Raw genomic sequence first — 27,497 nt, forward strand, 5'->3', positions numbered from 1 at the left:
CATTAAAAGAGCATCAACAACAAATCAAATTAATAATATATTTAACAATTATTATAAAAGTAAAATTTAATAAATCAGCAGCTGCATGAATAAAAGGTAAACTACCACTTCTGGTTAACTGAAATAGCCCAAAAGTTGATTGAAATCTACGTTTTGTACCTAATACTTGTATGCAAAATTTGGTTGACATAAGTAAAACCATATTCAAGTTATCGTGTTTACATACATACATACTCACACACACACACACAAACACAAACAGAGAAACAGACACAAAGACATAATTCCAAAAATGGTATTTTCAGAGTCAGGGGTTCATTAAAATCTTGAAATGGAATGTTTGGAGGATTCCAAATACTTTCTCTATACTTTGTATACATTCTAGAGTTGGGTGGATGAGTTTAAATACTTGGGATCAACAGTACAGAGTAATGGGCATTGTGCAAGAGAGGTGAAAAAGAGAGTGCAGGCAGGGTGGAATGGGTGACAGATTTGTGACAGATGGGTATCAGCAAGAGTGAAAGGGAAGGTCTACATGACGGTAGTGAGACCAGCTATGTTATATGGGTTGGAGATGGTGGCACTGACCAGAAAGCAGGAGACAGAGCTGGAGGTAGCAGAGTTAAAGATGCTAAGATTCGCACTGGGTGTGATGAGGATGGGTAGAATTAGAAATGAGTACATTAGAGGGTCAGCTCAAGTTGGATGGTTGGGAGATAAAGTCAGAAAGGTGAGATTGCGTTGGTTTGGACATTTGCAGAGGAGCGATGCTGGGTATATTGGGAGAAGGATGCTAAGGATAGAGCTGCCAGGGAAGAGGAAAAGAGGAAGGCCTAAGCGAAGGTTTATGGATGTGGTGAGAGAGGACATGTAGGTGATGGGTGTAACAGAACAAGATGTAGAGGACAGAAAGATATGGAAGAAGATGATCCACTGTGGCAACCCCTAACGGGAGCAGCTGAAAGAAGAACATTTAGCTGAAGCCTTCATCCAAAGTTATTTACAACTTTTATGATACAATTGGTTACATTCCTCTTGGTTTTCCAATTGGAGCACAGGTAAGACAAGAGATTTGCTCATAGTCACTAAGTGTCAGTGGCAGGATTTGCACCCATAACCTCAAACCTTAACCACTACACCACATTGCCTCACCATTCAACAAGTAAATTACAGTTTGAAGGCAAAAATACATCATCATCACCAAACCATCTGCATGAAAATTTAAAATCTCACGGCTATGGGAGATTACCTGGTGTGATATAGAAAAGCGTACAGTTTATTATCTCAATTGTTCAGAAGCAAGTAAAAACATAATGGGGGAAACTGAATTTTAAACTCATTTGTATGATTTCGAAAAAGAGACTGCAAGAAAACATTCTGCAAATCAAAAGCCCAAATCTGTAACAATACAAGCTGTTCATTTGACCCAAAGAAAAAATGGCAAATAAAAATATTGAAAATTAAGTTAAATTTGTCTTACTTGAAGAAAAAAAAAATTCACTAAATTCAGCCTCCAATTAGCCTCCATTCAGAAACTCTTAAATACTTTAGTTTTCTCTATTCTTTCTCTAAATGTGACATATGGTTGGTACTTGCCTACCTGCTTTAAATTGCACCATCTGCATATATGAGGCGCAATTGACTTACAAGATATTATGTGCTAAGGGGAGGTGCACCTCATGAATTGGGTATTCAGTGTACCCTGCAGTCCCTTGATTTAACATTCCCATTGTCACACCGTGCGAGTCGGAGGAAGCTTTGTCTTTCTCAGTTCCCTGCAGACCTTTCCCAAGAAATCCTGCCAGGTTCCGGCACCTCAGAAAATGTCACTTCCAGTTCTGCACCCTTCGATGACGTCACTTTCCATATGGGCCTTTAAAGCCGCCGTCTTAACATCAACGAGTCAGTTCTAGCTTGGACTCAGTCGAATGAACAACTCTGTTCTACTCTAAAGCCTGATGGCTGCCCCAAACCTTTTTCATGTTGTCTGGTCTCAGTTATTATCACACCATATTTATCATTTTTGCACATTTTGACTACTATGTTAAAAAGTAAGCTCATGTTTGAGCAAAGCTATATTCACACTGCAGCTAAAAGTCACTTTGGTTTTTTTTTTGACTGATATGAGTGTGTACAGATTTCCATCCTGAATGTACCTTGTATGAGCAAAAACAATAAAAATAATTTTGTTGGACTGATATGACCTAAGTAAACTACCTAGAATAACAAGTGCCTGCTACCTGCTGCTCTGCTTCATATTGTTTTCAGTACTTGACATCTGTGAATTTGTCAGCTCATCATGCAAAGGAAGAGAAATAAAAAAACAAAAAAATTGAGTGCAATTATCAGTGTTTCATCTGTACTGTGGAGACGAGGGAGAAGATAGGACTGGTGTGAGCAAGATGTGGACAATTTAGGTGCAAGCAATCTTTCTGAAAAGTTATGACTTCATGTTGTTTATTGCTGGTCACTCTTTTCTAAAAGATCCAATCTGTGTCACACATGTGTGAAATAATCATAATTGAGGTGCAGTGTGAACAAAGCCTGATGTTGTTCTCAAAAATCAAATGCAGATTGTACTGTATGTGCATTTGGGGTTCAGGCACTTGTCAGCCCTCATAACCTAACTGGAGTGATCTTGCTATGAATACAGCAGTGTTCATGAAAAGTACTAACAATCTGAAAAAAAGGACAAAAATAACAATGAAACCAATTAGACAGAACAAATTAGGACATGTTCATACTGGATCATAACAAGTAGCTACAAAAATAACTGCAGTGAAACTATACAAAATATTAAACATAGCGAACTCAAACATGCACTAGTGAGATCCTGATAAATAGTGACAATTTCCGTCAGTTAACACTTTTCATGCATTTGACAACATGTTTTTTAGTTGGTCCCTAGAAAAAGGCTAAATAGGGGTCTTACTATATTTAAAGTATGTGTCAGCACAAGAAAACTGATCTAAATATGGATATTTTCCATTGAATTACATTAGAAAAACAACCTACGAGTATAGGAATAATTTAGCTACGCAATCACTGGCCTCATTTTCACTAAAACATAGCAAGCGGCTTTCAGGCCTCGGAAGCAGAACCACTACAAAAGTGTATCACAATTTCAGATTCCCCAGTCTCCAATATTCTGACCTGTCTACTTCAACCTTTCCCAGCTGCAGTGGGTTAAAGGAAGAAACCAGGCCTGGCCAAAGCCCACATCTGTTGCATTTCATATGCATTCGAAATACTGTTGCATTCTGTTATTCTGGGTAAAGCATCTTATTAAAAGTTAGAGTCTAAAAAATAGCCTCACAATAAATAAACAAGACATAGTTGATTAAACTATTTTTCTAGAGATGAGGAACAGCACTCAAGATGGAGCAAATGTCTGTGAACATTGGTTCATTCAGTCGTTCCATAAATTCTACACTTGGTGTCTTCATTAATGTGATATGATTTTGTAAGATCTTACTGCTTAAAATTCAAGACATACTTTTTTGTGTTTTTCCAAGCATAAAATTGGGATGGGTCTTAAATTCAGGATGTAACTAAACAATAAATAACCTCGTACTGGCTTGTGAACAGCAAAGAGCTTCAATGCATACAGACATGTGAAGGACAAAGCTATTTCACTCATGCAGCTGGTGGAGGGAAAAGCAATTCAGCACATTCAAGCTTGTAAAAGGCAACCATTTTGGCATGCATAGCCTTGTCTAATGAAATTGAATGCATGTAAGGACAAAATTGTTATTAGTATACCAGTATATTTAGATGTAATTCTTGTGCATCTTAAATTTGAGGGCGCCTCAGTGCTTGAAGAAGAACCAAGTTATTGGTGGTATTTTGTTTAGTCAGTATGTTGCTCCTCCTCACCTTTTGTTGTTAATTTTACATGACATATTAGTCGAGCTGGGGCAGAGGAAGTCAGAGCGTTGTGATACACTAACATTCAATCAACGAGTGGGGGGGCTAGGGTCCCCCATAAAGCTTCGAGCTGCACTGATACAATAACTTTCAACTGACAAACAGGAGGAGGGGTCCCTATGAAGCTTCAACCACACTGATAAATGAACATTTGATTTTAGAGCAGGAAGAGAGTTCCCCCTTGAAACCTTGAATGCTACTGGTACTTTGAACTGGAACGCATGTAAGAAATGTTGCTGGTACTAATTAGAAACTGCACCATTTCAGCAGGTTTCTTGAATTGGAAGCATTATGGTATTTTGATTTATTAAACCAAATGATGAGGACAATAACATATCATTGCCTCTAAGCCGTGGCTTCACTGCCACAACCTACTTTTGTAATCTTTAAATGCAGCTCAAACTTTTAAAAATGCACTTTAAACTTATTGTAAAGTTACTTACATGCTTTTGGGCTCAAGCCTATAGGTTAGTTTACCCTGGTCAGCTGTATCTGGGTCAGTAGCCTGTAAAAAATGCATAGATATTTGAAAATTGCACAAATTGACCTACTTGTTGCCCTGTAGCTTTGTTAAAACAATATCAGACGTGTAAAACAATAACAGATCATAAAAACCTTACCAGCCAGTCAACAGAAATCTATATATCTGGAAAAATAGGTCATTCATTCATTCATTGGTTCATTTTTTAAATCTGCTTAGTCTAAAACATGTTCCTGAAAAGTTGGAAGGAATAAGCTCTGCTTAACTAAATGTGGTCAGATGGAGTACAGGAGGCCAGTCTATCACAAAACACATTAATGCATACACTCACCAACACACAAACACACACTCTCATGCCAGGCCAGTTCAGAGTCATCAATCACCCAAACCTGCACTGCAATCTGTTCAGTCTCAGGTGGCAAAGCCTATGATGGCAGTATTGAGTGCATCATAGTAATCAGAATATGGTACACACGTACACGTACACACACACTCACATATGAACAATTAAGAGTCATTAATTAGATACAAAAAGTCCAGCTCAAAGTCTTTACAAGAGGTAAAAGAAAGGTTTAAAGAAAAAAAATTAAAAATGAATAAAATAAATAAATAAACAATGCAAATAAGAAAACAATTATAAAATAAAACCAGAACAGTCTAAAATGAAATTAGGTATAACTTATAGTACTGTTACCTACATGCAGCTTTTAAGTCACTAATAGTTGTAATGGTAAATGTCAGAGTCTGATGCTATGGTCAAATGGTCAAATGGCCATGGAGAAGAAAACAGAAAGTGCAGCTGGAGAAGCCGGAGAAAACAAACCTTTAGGGGATTCAAGCCCAAATGACTGCACCATATACACGTGAAACAGTAACCTGCTATTCTGATGACATGTCGTAATTAAATTAATCTGAACACTTTTAGGGTGTGGGATTTTAAGCAGAACTGAAAAATAACTGTCATCAATGAGTGTGATTTTGGTTTAATATACTTATGTTTATGTTTTAAGACTGCCTTTTCTTGATAGCTACGTCAAGATTGTAAAAAGGGACCCTAATGAAGGTTACTGATTGGAATAGGTGACAGAAGTTAAAATATGTAACACCGAATGTGCTAAGTTGGTTTAAGAGATACTAAAGCGTATTTAGGATTGGTTGGTTTAACAGTGCTACACTGGTAAAACAGAACCTATCTGTATAGTACTAGTCACTGGAAAGCATGTATGACTGTCTGTAGGACCAAGGAGTGTCATGATATGTACAGTACATATACAGTATATATATATATATATATATATATATATATATATATATATACACATACAGTATGTATATACAGTATATATATATATATATATATATATATATATATATACTGCGGTGGGTTGGCACCCTGCCCAGGATTGTTTCCTGCCTTGTGCCCTGTGTTGGCTGGGATTGGCTCCAGCAGACCCTGTGTTCGGATTCAGCGGGTTGGAAAATGGATCGATGGATGGATGGATTTGTGGAGTTTTAACACTAGTTTTAATGTATGCCCATTTAAGAGATTGGTATTCTTTCAATGAAATCAATTTTTAGCAGTGCATTCAATGTCAGTAGTCGTTTCGATCGTTTTTTTACTTTGACACGTCTATGTCTCATATGCTAGGCCAATATGAGAATTAATACATTGACCTCATTCTCTTATTGGCATTCAAATTCAGGTTGTACTTGCTCAAGTAGTGTTTTGTTAAAAGTTTGGGTTTAAGCTCATTGTTTAAGTTTAAACTATGGCATTCATTTTTTTTTAATTCCTTTGTGTTGATTTTACATTAATTTTATGATTCAGAATGTATTTACTTCATGATTTATGTATTAATTTTATAATTACATACATTTATGCGATTAATTAGTTAACTTTTAATTTATTTCCAGTCCTAATATATATATAGGCCCATGCAGGCTGGCTGCCAGGACTGGGGATTCCCTACATCTTGGTATTTCCACCTCACCCGGAAGTGCTGCAGACCATGTGAGCAGAAGAGCAGAAGCACTTCAGGAGTGGCTTAAGTAAACTGTGCTGCCTGCCTCATGTCAGAGTCGAGAAGAGGAGGACAAAGTTTGCGATAAGGAGTGGAGGAGCCAGTGATCCAGGAAAGAGGGAAAGAAAAGAATTGTGCTTATTGTGTATACTTGTGACTATAGGGGCGAGAAACGCTCATCAGGAAGAGTTTCCCACAAATAATAAGGCTCTTTGGGGAGCTGGAGCACACCCTACTGTCCACTATATATATATATATATATATATATATATATATATATATATATATATATATATATATATATATATATATATATATATGGACAAAAGTATTGGGACACACATCTTAATTTTTGATTTCAGGTGCTTCAATCAGACCCATTGCAACAGGTGTATAAAATCAAGCACCTAGCTATGCAGTCTCCATTTACAAAAATTTGTGAAACAAATGCTTCATTCCAAAGAGTTCAGTGACTTCAAGCGTATTACTCTGATACAGTAGGATTCCACCTTTGCAATAAGACATTCATGAAATTTCATCCCTGCTGGATATTCCACAGTCAGCTGTAAGTGGTATTATTGGAAAGTGGAAGCGTTTAGGAACAATGGCAACTCAGCCACGAAGTGGAAGACCACGTGAAGTCACAGAGCGGGGTCAACAACAGTTAAGGTGCATGGTGCGTAAAAGTCACCAACATTCTACTGATTCCATAGCTGAAGAGTTCCAAACTTCCATTGGCATTAACTATGCATCGGGAGCTTCATAGAATGGGTTTCCATGGCCAAGCAGCTGCATGCAAGCCTCACATCACCAAGTCCATTGCCAGGCGTTGGATGGAGTGGTGTAAAGCACACTGCCACTGGACTGTGGAGCAGTAGAAACACGTTCTATGGAGTAACGAATCACGCTTCTTTGTCTGTCAATCAGATGAGCAAGTATGGGTTTGGCAGATGCCGGGAGAACATCACCTGCCTGATTGCATTTTGCCAACTGTGACGTTTGATAGAGGTGTGTGTGTGCTTGCATGTGTGCGTGTGTGTGTCATTTCCAGAGTTGAATTGACCCAGAAGCAACCTTACACTAGTGGAAGAAGTCTGCATCTAAACAAATGTCTCCCAACTCCTCAGGCAAAGACCACACTGAAGATTGTAAGACAACTGTATTGTTCCATGGTTTCTCTTCAGCTCTATGTATGTGTTATATTATATACTGTAATGTATAGTAGAAGTGAAAGCTGCATTTTAAAGCAAGCTAAATATACATCCTTTCTGAAGTACCATATTTCTGTTGCCAGTATCTCCGCCATGGTTACTGGGAAGGGATATATATATAGGTTCAGGTATGAGCTGTGATTTTAAAAGAACACATTACCATGGAGCATGCACCCCTGTTGGATACAGGGATTACATCAAAGAAAAAAAATCATAGACACAAGAAAAATATGCACATATCTGGCTCAAAATATCAAAAATGTCAACTCATACTGGGAGAATGTTTTTCACAGAAACATTTAGAGAGCCAACATTTGAACTCAGAGCAGTGAGGAAGTAGGGGACTCATTAAATATATATACACCTGTGAACAAATTCATTTAATTCAGGTCAGAGTCCGAAGAGCTGGGGCAGGTTTGGATGCGAGTTAGGAATCAGTTCTCCATCACAGAGCACTCTCTCTGTGGTAATTATCCTAGAATTCACATTGTTTCAGATGTGGGAGAAAACTGAAGTACTCCGACAAAAAAAACTAGTCATGAAGAAAATATGAAAGCTCTGTGTAAGTAATGACTGTGCTGGGATTTTTTTACAGTAAAAGATGAGCACCTAAGGGATTATGAAGAGAATGACTAAGTATCTGTTACTAGTCGATTAGACTCCATTAATTAGTGATATGACAATCATAAGTACTTTTGACATTTAAAAAGGTGTTCAAATATTCAGTTCCCTCTAGTAAATTTTTTGTCAGTAACTCACAAACTGAATGTAAGGAAAGTCCGCTGTATGCATGCTTAGAATGAGCCTTCATGTCAAAGTGATTTACCTGTTTTACACTTTCTGTAGTGGACTAGGGGTTGCTTATTTTTTGTCATTCTGTATGCTGCTGTAGCTAAGCTTAGTTAACACTGACCCATTGGTCCTTGTATTAACTGAATTGCTGGACTTGTAAAATATTCTGAAACTTATTCTACAGTCAGTCTTTAAAACACATTCTATTTAAACCAGTTTAGAAGAATCTTCAGGTTTAAGAGAGACCTGATGTCACTCTGCCAGCATCAAATGCAAAGTATAATTGATTCAATCAGGCAGGTATGGACAAGCAATTTATAGGCCTCTATGCCAGAATGTTGCCCCAAATAAAATATATTGCTCAAAAAATGAAAGGAACACATTTTAATCAGAGTAGAGCATCAAGTCATTGAAACTTCTGGGGTATTGATCTGGTCCGTTAAATAGCAGAGGGGGTTGTTAATCAATTTCATCTGCTTTGGTGTTAATGAAATTAACAACAGGCGCACTAGAGGGGCAACAATGAGACAACCCCCAAAACAGGAATGGTTTAACAGGTGGAGGCCACTGACATTTTTCTCTCCTCATCTTTTCCGACTGTTTTTGACTAGTTTTGCATTTGTCTACAGTCAGTGTCATTACTGGTAGCATGAGGCGATACCTGGACCCTACAGAGGTTGCACAGGTAGTCCAACTACTCCAGGATGGTACATCAATACGTGCCAATGCCAGAAGGTTTGCTGTGTCTCCCAGCACAGTCTCAAGTGCATTCAGGAGATTCCAGGAGACAGGTAGTTACTCTAGGAGAGCTGGACAGGGCCGTAAAAGGCCCTTAACCCATCAGCAGGACTTTGGGCAAGGAGGAACAGGATGAGCACTACCAGAGCCCTACAGAACTCCAGCAGTCCACTGGTGTGAATGTCTCTGATCAAACAATCAAAAATAGACTTCATGAGGATGGCCTGAGGGCCTGATGTCCTCTGGTGGGCCCTGTGCTCAATGCCCGGCAAGCATGGAGCTCAATTGGCATTTGCCATAGAATACCAGAATTGGCAGGTCCACCACTAGTGCCCTGTGCTTTTCACAGATGAGAGCAGGTTCATGTGACAGATGTGAAAGGGTCTGGAGAAGCCGTAGAGAATGTTATGCTGCTTGTAAAATCGTTTAGCATGACCGGTTTGGTGGTGGGTCAGTGATAGTCTGGGGAGGCATATCCATCCAGGCTAGACAACAATACCTTGACTGCCATTAGGTATCGGGATGAAATCCTTGGACCCATTGCCGGACCCTATGCTGGTGCAGTGGGTCCTGGGTTCCTCCTGGTGCACAGCAATGCCTGGCCTCATGTGGTGAGAGTAAGCAGGCAGTTCCTGGAGGTTGAAGGAATTGATACCATTGACTGGCCCCCACACTCACTTGACTTAAATCCAATAGAACACCTGTGGGACATTATGTTTTGGTCCATCCGACGCCGGCAGGTTGCACCTCAGACTGTTCAGGAGCTCAGTGATGCCCTGGTCCAGATCTGGGAGGAGATCTCCTAGGACACCATCTATCATCTCATTAGGAGCATGCCCCAACATTGACAGGTATGCATACAAGCACATGGAGGCCATACAAACTACTGAGTATAATTCTGAGTTGCTGCAATAAAATTTCGGCAAAATGGACTAGCCTTCCGCATCATTTTTTCACTTTGATTTTCAGGGTGTCATTGAATTCAGCCCTCTGTAGGTTGATCATTTTCATTTCCATCAAACGATGTGACATCCTATCGTTCCTAAAACATTACCCATTCCATATCAGTATAGATATCCAGAATGACTTTTTTCCTATTGAGATGTGATGTGTTTTCAAAGTGTTCCTTTAATTTGTTTGAGCAGTTTATGATTTAGCTATGAATACTATAGACAGAATAACTGAAACTGAAAAACAGAAGAACTTACTGTGATGACTGCAATGACGGTATTATTGTCAGAATGTTCTTTAACATACAGTGTGTATGTGTCATTTGCAAAAGTTGGTATATTGTCATTCATATCAAGAACATGGATTGTAACTGTAGCTGTTGAGCAGCAATCACCTGTTGATTTAGGATCTGAGGCTATAATCTGGAAAAAAACAAAAAAAAGTTTTACAGACAGACTTTCAAAATTACCCTGGGGAACTAAAAATGCTCTAGTTACAAGACACATGAAAACGTCATCACCAAAAGAAGTTATGTTTTAAGAAGATAGACATTTAAAGATCATTTAATTATAGTGGTAATTACAACAAAGTGCAAATTTAAGCTAATATGAAGAATTTAGACGATAACAGAATATTTAGGTCAACAGTCATTAGAAGTTCATTAGAACACTCTAGACGAGAACAGGCCATTCAGCCCAACAAAGCTTGCATAGCTCATCAATCCTTATTCACCTAAAACGTAGTAATTTATTCCATACTTTGATGGTTCTTTATGTAAAGAAAAGCCCTCCAACATTTGTGTGCATATTACCCTTAACCATTTTCCTTCTATGCCCCAATATTCATTCAGAAGACCTCATTTTAAAGCAACAGTTCATATGCATTTTAGTAATTCCTTTCATAATTTTAATTGCTTTTATAATGTCACACCTTGATCTTCAGCTGAAAAACTAATAGATTCCACATTTTGAGTCTTACCTCATAGCTCATATCGGACAGCCCTAAAGTAAGTCGATTATTACTTTTCTAGATTCTTTTAGCACTGTTATATCTTTTTGAAAAACCGAAACCAGAATTGCACCCAATATTTTGGGTGAGGCCTCACTGATGTGCTCTATAGCTTAAGTACACTTGATTTACAGTAAACACATAGCGCTATTAAACCTATCATTCCAGAAGCCTTCTTACTAGCTTCTGTATACAGCCTGGATGTGGCTGGTGATTAGTCTACTACAATTTTGCAAAAAAATAAAATGTCTACTTTTCATCAATAACTCTCTAACCAGATAGGCTAGCTCAAATTTGTTTTGGCCAGGATGTGTGTTATGTGTGTGAATTTTAAGTGTTTGTAGTTTCATATGAACTAAGTGAGCATTGAAGCAAAATGTTCTAATGAAACACATGAAACATAAATGATGGAAAAAGTTTCAAGATAAGCGCTATATAAATGTAATGAATTATTATTATTATTATTAAAAAACAATAAAATGAATTATATTGCCTCTGTCCACCATTAAAACATAAATGGATGTGCATATTTCAACTTGTTAAGACCTTACATTTATTTAAATTAGATTTCACCTGCCAAATATCTGCCCAAGAGACAATTCAATCAAGGTTTAACTGTAATGACTCTAGGATCTCTGTCATTTTGTCCGGGGATGGACCCCATGTACAGGGGGTCCAAGGGCCTGCCAAGCCATTAGGCTTCCCCCAACCCATCCCCTTCCACCATCCAGAATCAGCCTATAGACTTATTTGTACTGATGGGCGACTTGCAAATGATATGTTCTTTGAGAATGACTCTTCTCAAGAGGAGTGCTAAAGTGCATGCATGTCCTGCGTGATGTCATCAGCATCTTTTGTTTCACTGACGCCTGTAAGTGTTTAAAGTGAGTGTGCAAGAAACTGCTCAAATCAGGAGTCTCGACTTGTTTCACTTATGATTCTTCTGAGTTCAAACTATCAATATCAGCAAATGAAAACTCTGTCACGGATGATTCTCTCATTAATCATACAAGTACAATTCAGTATAACCACATTTACATTAGAATGTATTGTTTTGTTTTGTATACAGTTCATCAATGGATTTGAATACAACTGAATATCCTGAGCAGGGTTATGGGGGGCTCAACCCTATCCTGGCAAGTGCTGGTCACAAGGCAGGAAGAAACCCTGGAAAGTTCCTTAATTTATTGTTGGGGAACACACTCACAGACACGCACATGGCCATCAGGGGCCACCTTAGCATTGCCAATCCACCTGCATATCTTTGGACTGTGGGAATAAACCCATGTGGACATGGAGAGAACATGCCACTTCACACAAGGAGGACCCAAGATATGAACCCCGGTCTTCTTACTGGACTGTGCCACCTAACTTCCATTCATTCATTGAGTAATTTATTCATTCATTTTCTGAAAAGTTATATTCCATAGAGCTGAAGTCCTCAGTAGCATAGCCTATTGGGTGCCTGGATTGGGTGCCAGATCATGGCATGTTACACTAATTCATTAATTCATTCATTTTCGAAAGCAAGGTTATTAGGAGCTATTAAAATCAGATATTATCAGGGGTCTAGCCAAGATTGAAGGCCACTACATCACAGGACACACATACACACATACATTTACATAGTGGCAGCTGAACTAACACAAATCTTTTAAATGATGAAGGAAAGCAGAGTGCACAGCGAAAAGCTGTGTTATCTCGGGAAGAAAGTTTAAACTTGGGTCAGACAGTGCCTGGGCTGGGATTGGATCCATGGAATCTGGAGTTGTGAGGCAGCAATGATAACATGTGCTATCATCAAACCATCTTTATTTTTGCAGCACTATTAGTTTACAAAGCAAACATGAATACAGTACAAGACAGCACAGTATAGTGCAACAGACCTAATTCATAATTCTTATTCCAGACATATGCCATCAAAAAACAGACAAGACTTCTTAAGTGATAATCCAGTATTTTGAAATGACTATTCTGATGTCACCATTCATTACAGACAAACATTCTGCATCTAACAAAACAAAAATTACATTTTCATCATTGTTTCATTTCCATAGTGAGGTAACTGAAACAAGTAGATCTTTTATTGAGCAGCTTCATATTCCTACCCCCATTCCAGTAGTTTGTGCATTGCTTTTTGATCTGGACCTATCGTCACATACATTTTCAGCTTAAATAATATTTTTCAGATCTCATAACTCTTCAAAGGATGGCTTTTCATATAAAAGGCACACTCACACATGCCTACTCTTGAAATTTAGATTCACTATACACATTTTTCAGTTGATACCACAGAGAAAAATTCCACATAGACATTAGGAGAATGTACAAACGCCACCATCAACGATTAGGCCAAGATTTGATACTAGCTTGGAGCTATGAAGCAACATGCTGCGCCACCCACTAAAGTCATACACAGATTAAAATAAAATAAAAAAACTCACAACACTATGTAATAAGTTAAAAATACAAATTGCCATTAGCTCAAACTCTTACCTGAACAAACATTACAGTATTTTCTTCATAGTCAATAGCATTTTGGTTTTTGGCCACAATGTCCACCTGACTACTGCCAGACACTTCACTAGGCCGTACGGAGAAGGCATCCGCATCTGGCCCTTGTAGTTCTAATTTGAATATTGCATTTTCATCCTGCACAGAAAGGAGAAAAAATAAAAGACATTTGTGAAATGTTCAAATGCAAGGACCTGCTAAATTCAACTAAAAAAAAATAAATTAACACCAACTGTGAAATATTTTGATAGTTCAGCAAAAGCAATTCTTAAGATTAACTTTTACAAGTCTGGTTTTGCCATTTACTTTAAGATATTGGAGATTTATAGCTTTTCATTAGTTTGACAGTTACCCTAATTACTCATCTATCCATCCACTATCATTACTTTGTTGATTACGTTTGTTTCTATATGCTGATGTTATTGTGTTCTTAACAATTACTTATGAAAGCTTTGAAATCACTTCAGATCTTCTGGTCCGGCGCCCCTGACTCATCAGTAAGAGAAAACTCCCACATAAACCACTTGACTTACCTTGATGTCTAGTTATGCAAGACATTAAGCCTTTAGGGGTTCTCCCTTATTTTTTGCCCTCTAGACCCCCAAGACCCTCATATTTAGGTAATTCTAGGGCCATATTTTGGGCAGGAAAGTACACCCTTTCCTTGATAAGAACAGTAGCCTATAGGTGTCTTCAGTAAAAATGATCAGAAGGACTTGAGGTTGTGTATGCCACATCATCAAACTCCAGGGGTTCACACCTCATGGGATATGAGGGCACAACCTTACTAATGGGGATCAGTAAATTAGACATGTGGAGTGTCATTTGATGCTATTTCGAGGATACTGGTCACAAATATGATACTATTTTTGATATTTGAATCTTTACCGGTGGTCCTAGCCCTCTAAGAGACATTCCAAGAAGGTTAAACATGACAAATTTCAGACATAAGCATGTGGGTGTCATTTTAGATGATTTCAAGATTAGCGACTACAAATGTGGTGTAATTTTTTATTTTTGATCCTTTACTAGGTACTTAGCCTTCTATGGATCTCCATTAGAGGGAAAATGACAAATGTCTATTACATTTGAACATATTCTGACTTTAAACTTTTATATTGAAACACACATTCTAAAATTTCAAATATTTGACGCAACTATTTTTGTCTATCATGTACTTCTACCTCTTGCCATAAAATTATTACATCTCTTATGAACAACCCAAACTAGAATGGTTTACACTAATTCAGACTTTTTCATTTTTACTTTCATTTATTTATTTATTTTTTTTTTTAATTGCAAAGTTGGATAGAAGACAGGTAAAACACCCTTGGAATGGCAGATGGGTGTGGTGGTCTCCATATTTAAGAAGGGTGACCAGAGGATGTGTTCCAGCTACAGAGGATTCACACTCCTCAGCCTCCCTGGTAAGGCATATGCAAGAGTGCTGGAGGAAAGACTCTGTCCAATGGTTCAGTCAAAGATACAGGAGGAAAATGTGGATTATTTCCTGACCTTGGAACAGTAGACCAACTCTTTTACCTTGCGCCATTGCTGGAGGTTGAATGAAAATATGAAAATCCAGTCTACATGTACTTTGTTGGTTTGGAAAGAGCATATGAGCATGTCTTTCAGCATTTGTTGGGGGATGTGCTGCAGGAATATGGGGTAACAGGCCCTCTTTTGTGTTCTATTCATTCCCGATTTGAATGTAGTGAGAGCTGTGTCACAAATTATTGCCTTTAAGTTGAATTTGTTCATTGTGGGTGTCAGGCAATGTCAAGGCTGTGTTTTTTCACCACTCCTGTTTGTGGTTGTCATAGATGGGATATCAAGATACAGCCATGGATGTGAAGGTGTCCAGTTGAAGAGGCTAGGTGTAGCGTTGTTGCCTTAATGCGAATGATGTCCTCTTTGCCTCATCTAACCTGTAACCATCAGAACACTCTTGAGTTATTTGCTGCTGTGTGTGAAGCGGATCCGATGAGGATCCACACCTTCAAGTCTCATGTCATGTCATGGTTCTTTCTCAGAAAAGAATGGAATACTACCTGCCTGTGAGGGGCAAACAACTGCCCTTAGTGGAGGAGTTCAAGCATTTTAGGGTCTTGTTCGCAAGTGATGGAAAAGGGGAGCATGAGATAGAAAAGTGGATTGGAGCAGAACGAGAGTTTAAAGATAAACCTCTCGATTTATTGGTCAATCTCCTCACCTATAGTCATGAGCTGTGGTTAATGATGGAAGAATCAGATCACAAGTACAAGGAGAAGAAATGAGGTTTCTTCGCAAGGTGGTTGGGATGACATTTCATGATATGGTAAGAATCACAGCAATTCAGGAAAGCTTCAGGTGTTGAGTTGCTGCTGCTATGGACCACCAGTGGAGGTGGTTTGGACATGTCATGAGACCTTTTTTTCTTGGTGCTAACAGAATTGTCTGCAACTCAGCAGCAGCAAAACCAAGGAACTAGTTATTGACTTTCAATCCACCAAAGAGCCCCTATGCCCAGTCACTTTTTAGGGAGTGGAACTAGAGGTGTTGTACTGCTATAGGTACTTGTGGGTCCGCATCAATGACAGGCTGGATTGGTCTCATAAGACAGAGAAACTATATAAGAAAGGGCATAGAAGACTTTTTTTTTTTTGCAGGAGACTGTGTTCCTTTAATGTCAGTAGTGACATCCTTCACAAATTCAGCAACTTTTTGGTGGCCAAGTTGGCTTTCTATGCTTTGGTATACTAGGACGGTAACATCACTTCAGGAGATGCCCACCTATTAAGTAGCTGATTAAGAAGGTAGGCTCAGTTAAGGGACACACTCTTGACCCACTGGAGGTAGTAGCAAAGGTAAAAATTAAATCAAAACTGATGGCCATGTAGCAGTGCTACTTAGGTGGTGACACATGTGTGCGCATAGTAGTCAGCTGAAGGACTGTAGTGATTGTATTTCTATCGCCACACCAGAGAGTGGCACTTCTCGCATTTCTCTCTTCCTCTTTCTGCAGACCGGATGATTGACGGATAGAACATCTCTAAGGTCACAACGTGTCCATCCACCTGGACTCACCTCTTCCTGCTGGGAGGACTGAAAACCAGAAGTTCTGCCATCTTTGCCAGTTATGTACTGAACTCAAAACTCTCTGTAATCCTTTGCTTGTTACTAGAAACCAATTATATGTGGTTACTAGGTAGGTTCCTCAAATCTTTGTCATTGTTCTTTGTGTTTCTTACAGTGGACTTCAATACCAGGCAACCCCAGAAGTGTTGCACTATTGTGCAGCACCAAGCTGCCACAGGGGTTGCTGGATGGGATTAACATAATGAGAAGCTACTTTTAAAAAGGACCCATAAGCCCCCGAGGAGGTTTGCAATCATCTGTGTTGATTTATTTTAACACTTCACCCTCAATCGGATTACAAATACCACCTTGGATAAGTTTTCTAAATTTATGTAGTTGTCCAGTGCGTGTTTATTCATGTGAGTTAGTCTTGGTTGGATACGTCTTTGTCTGGGGAGAGGCCCCCAGTCACTTCAAATCCTCACGTAACAACTGGAACTCAGTGGGACAATACTTTCGTAATATTTAGGAGGCTATTCGCTTGATCATCATTACTTTTATCTGTGGAACTGGACTGTTGAGGACTGTTTCGTGTTTACCATTTTGTGTTCAGTGTTTTGTTAGGTTTTGTTATTATTTGCGTTAGCTAAGAAATTATTATTGTCTGGGAAATTTGGTGAGTTTTTTGTGTGCACATTGTTTAATAATTATTTTTTGCCTTATTTATTTGTTTAATATGTTCTTTATATGTCAATTTTTTTGAGCCGCTTCATTACGTGTTTCTGTGGTCCCCAAAATAAACTAAACAAACCACTGTTTTAGGATGGTGTGAATGAATGTCATGCAACTACTGCTTACATTATGAAGAATGCTGCACATCTTCTTTCTCTCACACACTAACAATGAGTACCTTGAATTATTTAGCAGAAATGTGCCAAGTAATGTTACTAGGACTTCTTTATACCAATGGCAATACACCTTTATAATGTCTCACTGTGACTATGACTGTTTACTGTGACTTTTTACTTTTAGCCAAGTCAGGAGTTTTTTCTTTTCAGGAATTCTGATGTGTATTGGGGCAGGTGTGATATTACCTGTTATAAAATTTAACTCCTTGCAACAGCACACAAACTCAAAATGGTGCAGAGGGAAGATCAGCGGGTGTGTTGAGCACTGAACTCTCAGGTCATGAAACAAGTCCTGTGCTATGGTGCAGCAGGGGTGTTGTAGGATGCACTAGGTGAAGTCCACAGTGAAGTTCACTCACTCTTATGGTTGTGAGGGGACAACCAGTTATGGTGCACCACCATGGCACAACAGCCTAGGTTATTGTTGTATACTTCCTAGTGGTCCAAGTTTATGGATACTACATAAACACAGCATTACTATTTTGATTAGATTAAATTAGATTAGTTTAGATTAGATTAGATTAGATTAGATTAGATTAGATTAGATTAGATTAGATTAGATTAGATTAGATTAGATTAGATTAGATTAGATTACTTTTATTAATCCCAAGGGGAAATACAGATGCATACAGCAGCAGAAACACAAAAAACAAGGATACAGACTTATAGAACAGATAGTACAGCAAATAAATCGATAAATAAATAAATATATTTTGTGCATAAATTTCAAAAGTACGTTGGGAAGCATTCAATTGCCTGATATCATTGGCCAGAAAACATCCCCAGAGGCACTTCTTAGCACACCGTGGTTTAATGAGCTTGTGGCTCAAAATGCTCCAAGAGAGCTCATCATGGACGGGATTTTTCATGATGGTATCCAATTTTGCCACCATTCTGCTTCCAGCGTGTCCAGGGTTCACCCTGTGATAGAGCAGGCATTCTTGATAAGTTTGTTCCGGCATTGTGCATCATTTCAGTTCAAGTTGCTTTCCTAGGAGACTAGACTGCAGCACAGAACAACTACTATGGACTAATAGAATATTTCCAGCAGTTTGCTGCATACACAATAAGACCTGATTCTCCTTATCAAGTACAGACTGCTCTGGCCCTTCTTGTAAAGAGACACTGTGTTGTCAGACCACTCCAGTTTGCTGTTTATGTAAGCCTCAAGGTACCTGTAGCTCTGCACCTTCTCCACCTCCTCTACCTTGATGATGACTGGCTTCAGAGGGTCCTTGGCACGCTGGAACTCCACCGCCATCTCTTTTGTCTTGCTGATGTTGAGTTGTAGGTTGTTCTCCCTGCACCACAAGATGAAGTCTCCACAACCTTCCTGTAATCTGACTCGTCTCCATTATTAATGCAGTCAATGGTGAAGATGTCTCTGAAAATTTCTGTAGATGGCAAGCGGTGGTATTGTGCTGTAAGTCTGTTGTGTAGAGGGTAAACAGGAAAGGAGACAGGACAGTTCCCTGAGGTTCTCCACTATTACATACTACCATTTATGACACACAACCACTGAGCCTCACAAACTGCTCTCTGTTGGTCAGCTAGTCCATGATCCAGGACATTGTAGGGGCATCAAAATGCAAAGTATTGAGGTTTTTGCCCAGTCAATGACGCAGAATGGTACTAAAGGCATGGAGTTTGGTTTGGTCATTTAAAATAAAAATCTCTGGCTCTGTAATGTTTTTCTACCTCCAAAAAGAAATGTACATCTAGAATCTTGGCTTAGGTTTTATTCACTCTTTTGGTTTCTGTTGATTCGTTACTCTTCTTTCGATTCTTGTCTCTTGTCCAGGACTGTGTTGACTAAGTTTTGTCTTACTGGTTTTAATCTTGGCTAGTTATTATTTTGGATTCGTCTTCTGTTTCCATCTCTATTCATAGTGACTGCTGCCCTGTGCAATCAGCATAGTGAGAGAGGCATGGTCCATTTGAAGGGTAACCTAATGTCTGTAGAGGTAGAGCTACAGTACTACAGTCTGGTGACCACCACAGGGAGTTCCTTACATTTGACACAGTATTTCCATTCCAGTCTGCTCATGCAAGAGCTACAATAGCTGATCTTCCTTTCCATCTCTTCTTTCATCTGGGATAGGAGTGCTCAAATGCCCAGGTTGCTAGCATCAGTATCCAGAATGAGTTGATTCTTGTCATCTTGGTATGAATGCGCTGATGTCAGAGTCTCTTTCGATTGGCAGAATGCTGTCTCACAGTCCTGTGTCCTTTGATACTCACTGCCTCGGTTGGTCAGTGCACGTAGTGGTGCTGCTATGTTCACAAACCTTCTTACAACCCATTGAGAATCAGGCTCCAAACCAAGTAAACTGCAGAGATCCTGTGTATTACTGGACTGTGGGTATTTGTACATGGTGAAAATCCTCAGGATCAGTAGCTATCCCTGTTGTGCTCACTTCATATCCCAAAAATCTCTCTACTGCAGATAACATTTTGCTAGGTTCTTCTTATGTGTGGTGGACTGAATGGCAGCACACGTTTCCTTCAGGTGTGTGAGATCTCTGTTAAAATCGGGGCTGCACACCAAAATGTCGTCCACATAGACTATGCAGCAACTTGGTGGAATGTTGGCCTACAATCACTCCATGGGGCGTACAAAGGTAGCCAGGGCATTACATAGTCCAAAATGCATGATCGTGAAATACCACAATCTCTGCCTGATGGAATATGTTGTCTTTCGTCATGCCACAGAAGCTAATGTGATTGGCTTTTGCAGTCTGTCATTTGGCAAGGAGCAGGTTGTATGAGTGTAAATCGATTTCATCAGTGCTACTAGTGTTAATGTGGTGTTGTACTTGGTCCATTCTGATGCAAAAATGTCCAATTGCTCTTCTAGAACATGGGGAAGCTGTTGGCATTGGTGTGCAGCCGGATTAACTGTGCTGCACTGTCAGAAACTCATGACAGTTTAATGGTAGTGCCAAGATATGCCCATCAGTAGTGTTGTCCTCTAACTATCCTGCACCAGATCCCATCAACATAAATATCCTTTCCGCACATACCAAGATTGTTCCAGGAGCAATCTTAGTGCTGCTAAGAAATCTACCCTTAGATTCACAGGTCTTGCAAATTTGAAATGGACAAGTCCTAGCATGAGACCTCTTTTAATGTTCCCAAATATAGCTCCCTGGCCCTCTTGTGCTCCATTCTTTGTCTCCAGCAGTAGTCCTGTCTCAACCAGGGAGATGGTGGAGCTGGAGCCTTGGATGGCCTCAGTGGATATAGACTCAGTCTTACAGTAGTAGTGGAAGGCTACTAGATCATAGTGCTACAGAGCACACATGCTGCTGGATCTTCAGAGTTCCAATACTTGAAAGAAAGTCTGAAAGGATTGCGTCTCCTGCAAGTCTTTATGAAATTACGGTATTTTTGATGGATAAGTGAAAGTATATCTGCTGCAAGTGCTTCATGTTTTTCATGATTCTTCCGCTGCCTGGTTGACAATTTGCTCGAGGAACATCCTTTGCCTGAACCTTCACTCGAGTGCTGTCACCAGTGCAGTCAGATCTCCTTAGCAATGCACTCATTGTTTCTCCCTTAAACACAAACCAGAGGTGTGCCACTCTTGTCTCCTCATTCCATTTGATGTGATGGGCAGTGAGTGAGTGCTGCTATGACTCTGTTTTGATACTTAATTTTAATTGATTTTTAGTGTTTAATTTTGCTTTATTATTTTTATGAGTTTTTTTTTTGCTTTTTTTACTATGAGAAATTTAAACCTAACAATTAATTTAAATTTCTAACATTATTTCTAAGAGTTAAAAAAATATTTTGCATATCATTTCGAGGTCTTCTGTTGATGGTTACCAACACGTTGCCAGGCTTGGATGATCGGAAGTACACAGTGCCTGACGTCACAGATACAATAAGATTAAGTCATTATCAGCTACTTCCAAACTGTCCAAAATTCACCTCAAAACTTTATTTGTGTGATATTTAATTCAGTGGTCATTAGGATTAACAAAATGTCTCTTTTGAGTTATTGACTATGATTCGGAATTGTGTTTTGGCTTGAAGACAGATTGTAAAGACTCTCAGTTCTGAATTTTGCTTGTATTATTAATTGTACCTTTTCTCCTGTCCCTTCATAATACAAAATATTGCTTTTTCTATCATTGGATGAATAGGTTTAGTGGTAAGTTCACAAGAAACGTGACCTTTATATGTGGAGCTTAGGGCTCTTGGCTGGCTTCCTTCCTATATTGACGCAACTTCAATACTCATCAGCTAGAAAGAACTCAACAAGTCCAAGAGGTGCTCTGAACTTTGCTGGAGTAGGTCTTTAATCTGTTGTACTTCAGACACCAATGTAATACTACACAGTGCTGGCCAGTTTTGACCCAATGCATTATTTCTCATTCTCAGCTCACCTTGGAAACGCTGCTCATTTTTCTCACCTTAGAATGGTGATTGTTTGACTATGTCAGATTCGCTTTTTGTATAGTCTCCCCTGCTGCTGGCATTGAAGCCGCTCCTTTGAATAATGGAATGCCAGCTTATACTGCTACCTGTTGCTAATACAGTGCTGATGTTTTCCTAGCTGAAAGAGGAATCAGCAGTATCTCTATATATAATCTTCATTTGGATCTTGATCTTTGTTTGTCCGCGAATGAATTAGAAGAAGAAGCACTAGATGGCAGTAGAGAGACAGCTAAAACATAGGCATTGCATTAAGAATCTCCTCCAGGCTTATTCTACTGAAGACCGTAGTACTCCAGTCACACCTCAAAACACAGACATTCAAACTAAACAAATTGTTGTGCTTTAAATTAACTAATCTTTATATATAATCTTCATTTGGATCTTGATCTTTGTTTGTCCGCGAATTCCACGCATGCGTAGACCACCTTCCAGTTTAGTACGCTGTTGTTACTCACGGATGTCAACAATGTGCCAGAATAACGAAAGGGGTGGTGGACAGTGTTGCGCTGGTTAGCTCCTGTGGCCTGGTTAGAGAATGAGATTGCCGAAGATAAAAGGTATGTGCCTACGTAACATATGAATGAAAGAAAGACAGTGGGTAAAATGAATGACAATGTAACAGCACGTTCCGAAAATTATTATTGTTACGTTGTAGCCGGCGAGTGCTGCGCGTCTCAAAGTTGTACCGTGGCTTGCTCACATGTCAGTGAAGTGATCCCTATTTATGCTTTAAAGAGCCTGGATACCTATGTGTCCCCCTTTTATAACCATTGCTCCGTGTATATTGCCTTACTCTTTGGATTGCCACAAAGCAACCTGCGAGATTGGAGAAAGGTTGAGAAGAGATCGTGAGAGGAAATGACAGCGTCGTGAAAACGAGACGGACTGTGAACGGAGAGAAGCAGAAATGCTCCTACACCACCACATAATTACTATTTGGACAGTGATTCCGAGTAGGCCGTTCCTATTGAATCAATGTCCAAGAGTTTTCTTTTGTAATTTTGTTTCCCTTATAAAAAATCATAATGCTGTGCGATGAAGGGCCCAGTTCACGACTGGCAGCCGCGTTTAAACAGGGAGCCCTTCACAGACAACTTTAACATGCGCAACGTAGTTGGGCGCACATGGCTAGTTATATATATATTCCATTGTAGGATACATTCGGACATACCCACACTCATCCAAACAGGATACTTTGGGACATGGCAGAAAACCAAAATACCCAGAGATAACCTTGATTCGCACAGCAAGTGACTGTTACAGATACTTAACCACTGCCCTATAAGATATAAATATATTCAATTTCCATATGTTTCACAAATCCCAGTATTTTGAAGAACTGGATGCTATCCAGACAGTATCTGGTACATCAAAGGACAAGATGTCCATCAATTAGATGGCACGCTTATTTTAACCAAAGAAATTTAGAGTTGCCAAATAGCCGATCCTGATATCTTTGGGATGTGTGAGGAAACTGAAGTTCTCTTAAAAAAACTCACGTGGACGTGAAAAGAATTTGCAGAATCCCCACTGCCAGTTCAGGTATTCCCTAAGGCAGCAGTGCACACCACAGCTTCTATGAATTATTTTTTTAATTTTTTAACATTTTAATAAAGTTATTTTCTGTGTCAATGTCAAATATTTCTGATTAGAATAAATGGCAAAATAAGATTTGTGCTCAATTTTGTATTAAAATGTCTTTAAATGATTTGTGAATATTGAGAACAATCTCTATACAATGTTATTCAAGACAATTTTTGTATTCAAAATATTTATTTGTAATTTTTTCAAAACCAATGCAATAGTTTTTCAGTCTGGCTCAAAATGTAAAATTCATGGCAAGCATGGCAACTTTCCTTTTAACTTTTCTTTGAACTCAGAAACTAAGATTTTTCACATGACGAGTAAGGAGTATTTTTCTTATTTTTTGATGTATGGGATCCCTGATTCAGAGAACAATTTCTTCAGCAGTTTAATAAACAGTTTTTATAGATTATAAAAAATGGCAAATCAATAATTCCCTGAAAACAGAGGTTTAACATCCATTCCTGCCCTTTTTGAAGAAGCATGTATTATGTACCAAACATCCAAAAGTAAATTAAATAACTCAAACCAGCTCAATTGATGTTATAAAGAGGCAGCTGAAAACAGTAGTTGTTCTCATAGTTTCTCCTTATTTCCTCGCTAGACCTAAAAATGTGCAGTGGACAATGAGAGAGGTCATACAAAGCAAAGAAAAAGACAAAAGGTTGATTTTCAACCCTAAATCTACTAGATGTCAAGAATATTAATTTTATATGTGTAGTAGTATCATCCGTTGTTGAACTGGAATATAGTGGATACAGAATGTATTCAATTCCCTTCACTTTCTGCACACTTTAATGTACTACAGATTTAATGTTAAATGGATAAATATGATATTTTCATCCATACATCTTTACTCAGTAATCGACTATCTCAAAGTGAAAACATGTTTTCAGAAAGGCTTGCAAATTTATCAAAAACAAAAACTGAAATCTGTCATTTCTGTAAGTGCTATGGCACTCCAGATTATGGTCAAGTGCATTCTGATTGTTTTTATTTTCCTTGAGATGTGTTTACAATTTGGTTGGAGTCCATCTGTAATAAACTGAATTGAAGGAAATGTGTGCTGCCATTCACACACACACAACAAGCACACACTAGGGACAATTTAGGATTGCCAATCCACCTAACCTGCATGTCTTTGGACTGTGGGAGGAAACCAGAGTACCCAGAGGAAACACACAGGGAGAACATGCAAACTCCATGCATGGAGGACCCGGCAAGCGAACCCGGGTCTCCTAATTGCAAGGCAGCAGCGCTACCACTGCGCCACCGTGCTGCCCAGGTTTCAATCTGAAAAGTAAAATTCATTTGTGACTAATTGACAAAAGGAACAAAACCCAATAGAAATTATAATCTTCCAGAATTTTAGTTTGACTCCTGCAGTGTATACTGTTACATAAGAGCAAGCTAATAAATATATCAAGTGATCTAAACATTTTTTAAATATGTTAACTAGTTATGTGAAAATAAGCAGAGTGACGTTTGATAGAAAATAAGTACACATTCTTGGAAATGCCAAGTATTAAGATGGGATGATATTTGCACATATAGCATTAATTTAACCCCACAGCAGTCACCTTACGTATGCAGAGCAGTACCAGAAGACACAGGGAAAATTTTAGCTTCATTGTAAATAATAATAACATTTTCAAAATGTACCTTGTCTAAGTCACGAGCAACAATTGTCAGATTTTTTACAGAAATGCCAGACACTGAGTGCTCTTCTATTTCACCAACAAATGTGTTTTCTTCTTGGCTGAAGTTGCAAGAAATGACTGAGAGGCAGCTGTAGAATATGGGCTTGTTGTCATTAATATCCGTAATTGTGATATTAACATAAGTAAAAGCTTGGCCTGGCATTCCACTTACAGAAGGGTGATTTTCTTCAGCCTAAAATATCAATAAATATAAAGAAAATCAAATTATTATGACAGTAAAACATCAAATGTTATCCATTCATTTATTCAAACTGCTCATTACATGTCTCTCCCACAATCTTTCCAGTCACTCACTATATTGTTTTTGTATAAACACAACCATTGTTTCTTTTGATTTAGATTTTTTGATTTGATATACTGTATTAATCCCTGAGTTGAAATTATTTTTCACATGACGTTCGGGGGTCAGAGCGCAGGATCGGCTAATGTACAGCACTCTGGAGCAATTTTCAGGTTAAGGGCCTTGCTCAAGGGCCCAACAAAGTAGGATCCCTTCTGGTAGTAACTGGACATGAACTGGCATTGTTTTGTATTTGCTAGGTTTAACGATCGGAGGGGCACGTCATGTAAAGTCACCACTTTGACAGATAAAGGTTGGCATCATGCATTTTCAAATCATCTGAGTATTCAGACTACTTCTAAGAACTTGTCATGCAGTTTATTATAGTAGTTTGATTTTATGGGCTTGACTTGTTTCGGTTTACTGACTTTGATTCTTGCCTCTTGTATTGGCTAATAAACATTAATCTGCTTCCTGGCTCCTGACCTTCTTGCTGTGTTCTTTTTGACACAGATTTTTGCTTCATGTTTCGGCTACTAATACTAATTTTCTTACTTACTGGCAATGACCTTGGCTTGCTTTTCCCACTTTATGTACTGAACCTTAATTTAAAAACCATCTATGACTGTTTATTCCTGTGCAGTCATTACAGCACTAAGTTTGAATTTCAATTTGAATTTAAAAAAAATTTTGGCAGCATGGAAATAAATGCGAATTACACAGAAACATTCAGTTTAGGCCATTCTCACTCTTGCAGACACTTGTTTAGAGGTGTATAGTGTGCCAACCGTGGGATTTGAATCAAACTCCATTCAGTCTGTTGGCTTGCAGTGGACAGTTGAGTGGTCAGTATTTAACCAACCTTTATGAAGCAGTCTCATAAACAACAAAGGCCAAATGCTACACTGGTGAAGGGCAGACTCATTGCCTTGGGTGATTGACAGCCTAATATGGTATGACATTGACTTCACTTTATCAGTCCATTTCATTTTGTCCTTTCATCCATTAATAGTCTGTGTAATCTGGTTCAGGGATACAGGGGTCAGGCTAACCAGCCATGCACAGCCACATACTCTTAGGTCTATGCATAATTTAAAAAGTCTTTGTTCAGACCTTCATATTGTTACATGTGTTTAATTTGATTCTGGTCATTGATGTTAATCATTAGGTAATGATGATTATTGTATACTATGCTTTTCATTTATTGGCAGCTATCCATGTTTTTCATTTTTATCTGAATACTCTGGTTTGCAGCCTCGCCAAATGTCATAACAATTTGATTTTTGTTAATCAGTGTCTCAAATTTGCTTAAAGAAACTATGTTAGTTACTTTCCCACATCTGAGACAAAAAAAAAGAAAGAGTGATTTTCAAGTTACCTTAATTTTGAGTTTTACCACAGTTTTAATGTCCAATAACTCCTCCCTGTCGATGCTTCCGTTTACATATATTATTCCAGATGACTCATCGATTCTAAATAATCCATTCCAATTAGACTCTAAATACAAACCACGAAGAACATCAGAGAGAAAGAAAAGAATTGTTTTAGTGTGTATTATGCAATGTTCAAAATTATTAATGGTAAGCAAGACACACAGCCTTCCAAAGACACGCACCATTAATGCTGAAGAAGATCTCATCATTGATTCCTTTATCACCATCAACGGCATGAACTTGAAAGACAGATGTGCCCTGTAAAAACGAGACACATGCACAAAGATTAGACCTTTGAAAGATCATTTCTGCCTATAATGTCACCTCATTAAAAACCATCAAGGCACCAGTTTAATTTCAGTTTTATGCAGGCAGTTGGCAAGTTTTAGGTGAAAAAACAACGCTTTCTTGCTTACTGCAGGTGAGCC

The 27,497-nt window shown here is 38.6% G+C and overlaps 1 protein-coding gene across 1 annotated transcript in view; it reads right to left on the reverse strand.

Moving 5' to 3' along the window:
- cdhr2 (cadherin related family member 2) overlaps positions 1–27,497 on the reverse strand; it is a 170,653-nt gene that overhangs the window by 63,800 nt on the left and 79,356 nt on the right. Inside the window, exons 10-15 of the mRNA XM_051934136.1 lie at positions 27,252–27,327; positions 27,015–27,133; positions 25,298–25,528; positions 13,626–13,781; positions 10,379–10,543; positions 4,371–4,432 (exon numbers count right to left, since the gene is read on the reverse strand). Of these exons, the coding sequence (XP_051790096.1) occupies positions 4,371–4,432; positions 10,379–10,543; positions 13,626–13,781; positions 25,298–25,528; positions 27,015–27,133; positions 27,252–27,327 (809 nt within the window). The remainder of the gene's footprint in view (positions 1–4,370; positions 4,433–10,378; positions 10,544–13,625; positions 13,782–25,297; positions 25,529–27,014; positions 27,134–27,251; positions 27,328–27,497) is intronic.

Source organism: Erpetoichthys calabaricus, chromosome 11 (assembly GCF_900747795.2).
Source record: "Erpetoichthys calabaricus chromosome 11, fErpCal1.3, whole genome shotgun sequence".
NCBI lineage: Eukaryota > Metazoa > Chordata > Cladistia > Polypteriformes > Polypteridae > Erpetoichthys > Erpetoichthys calabaricus.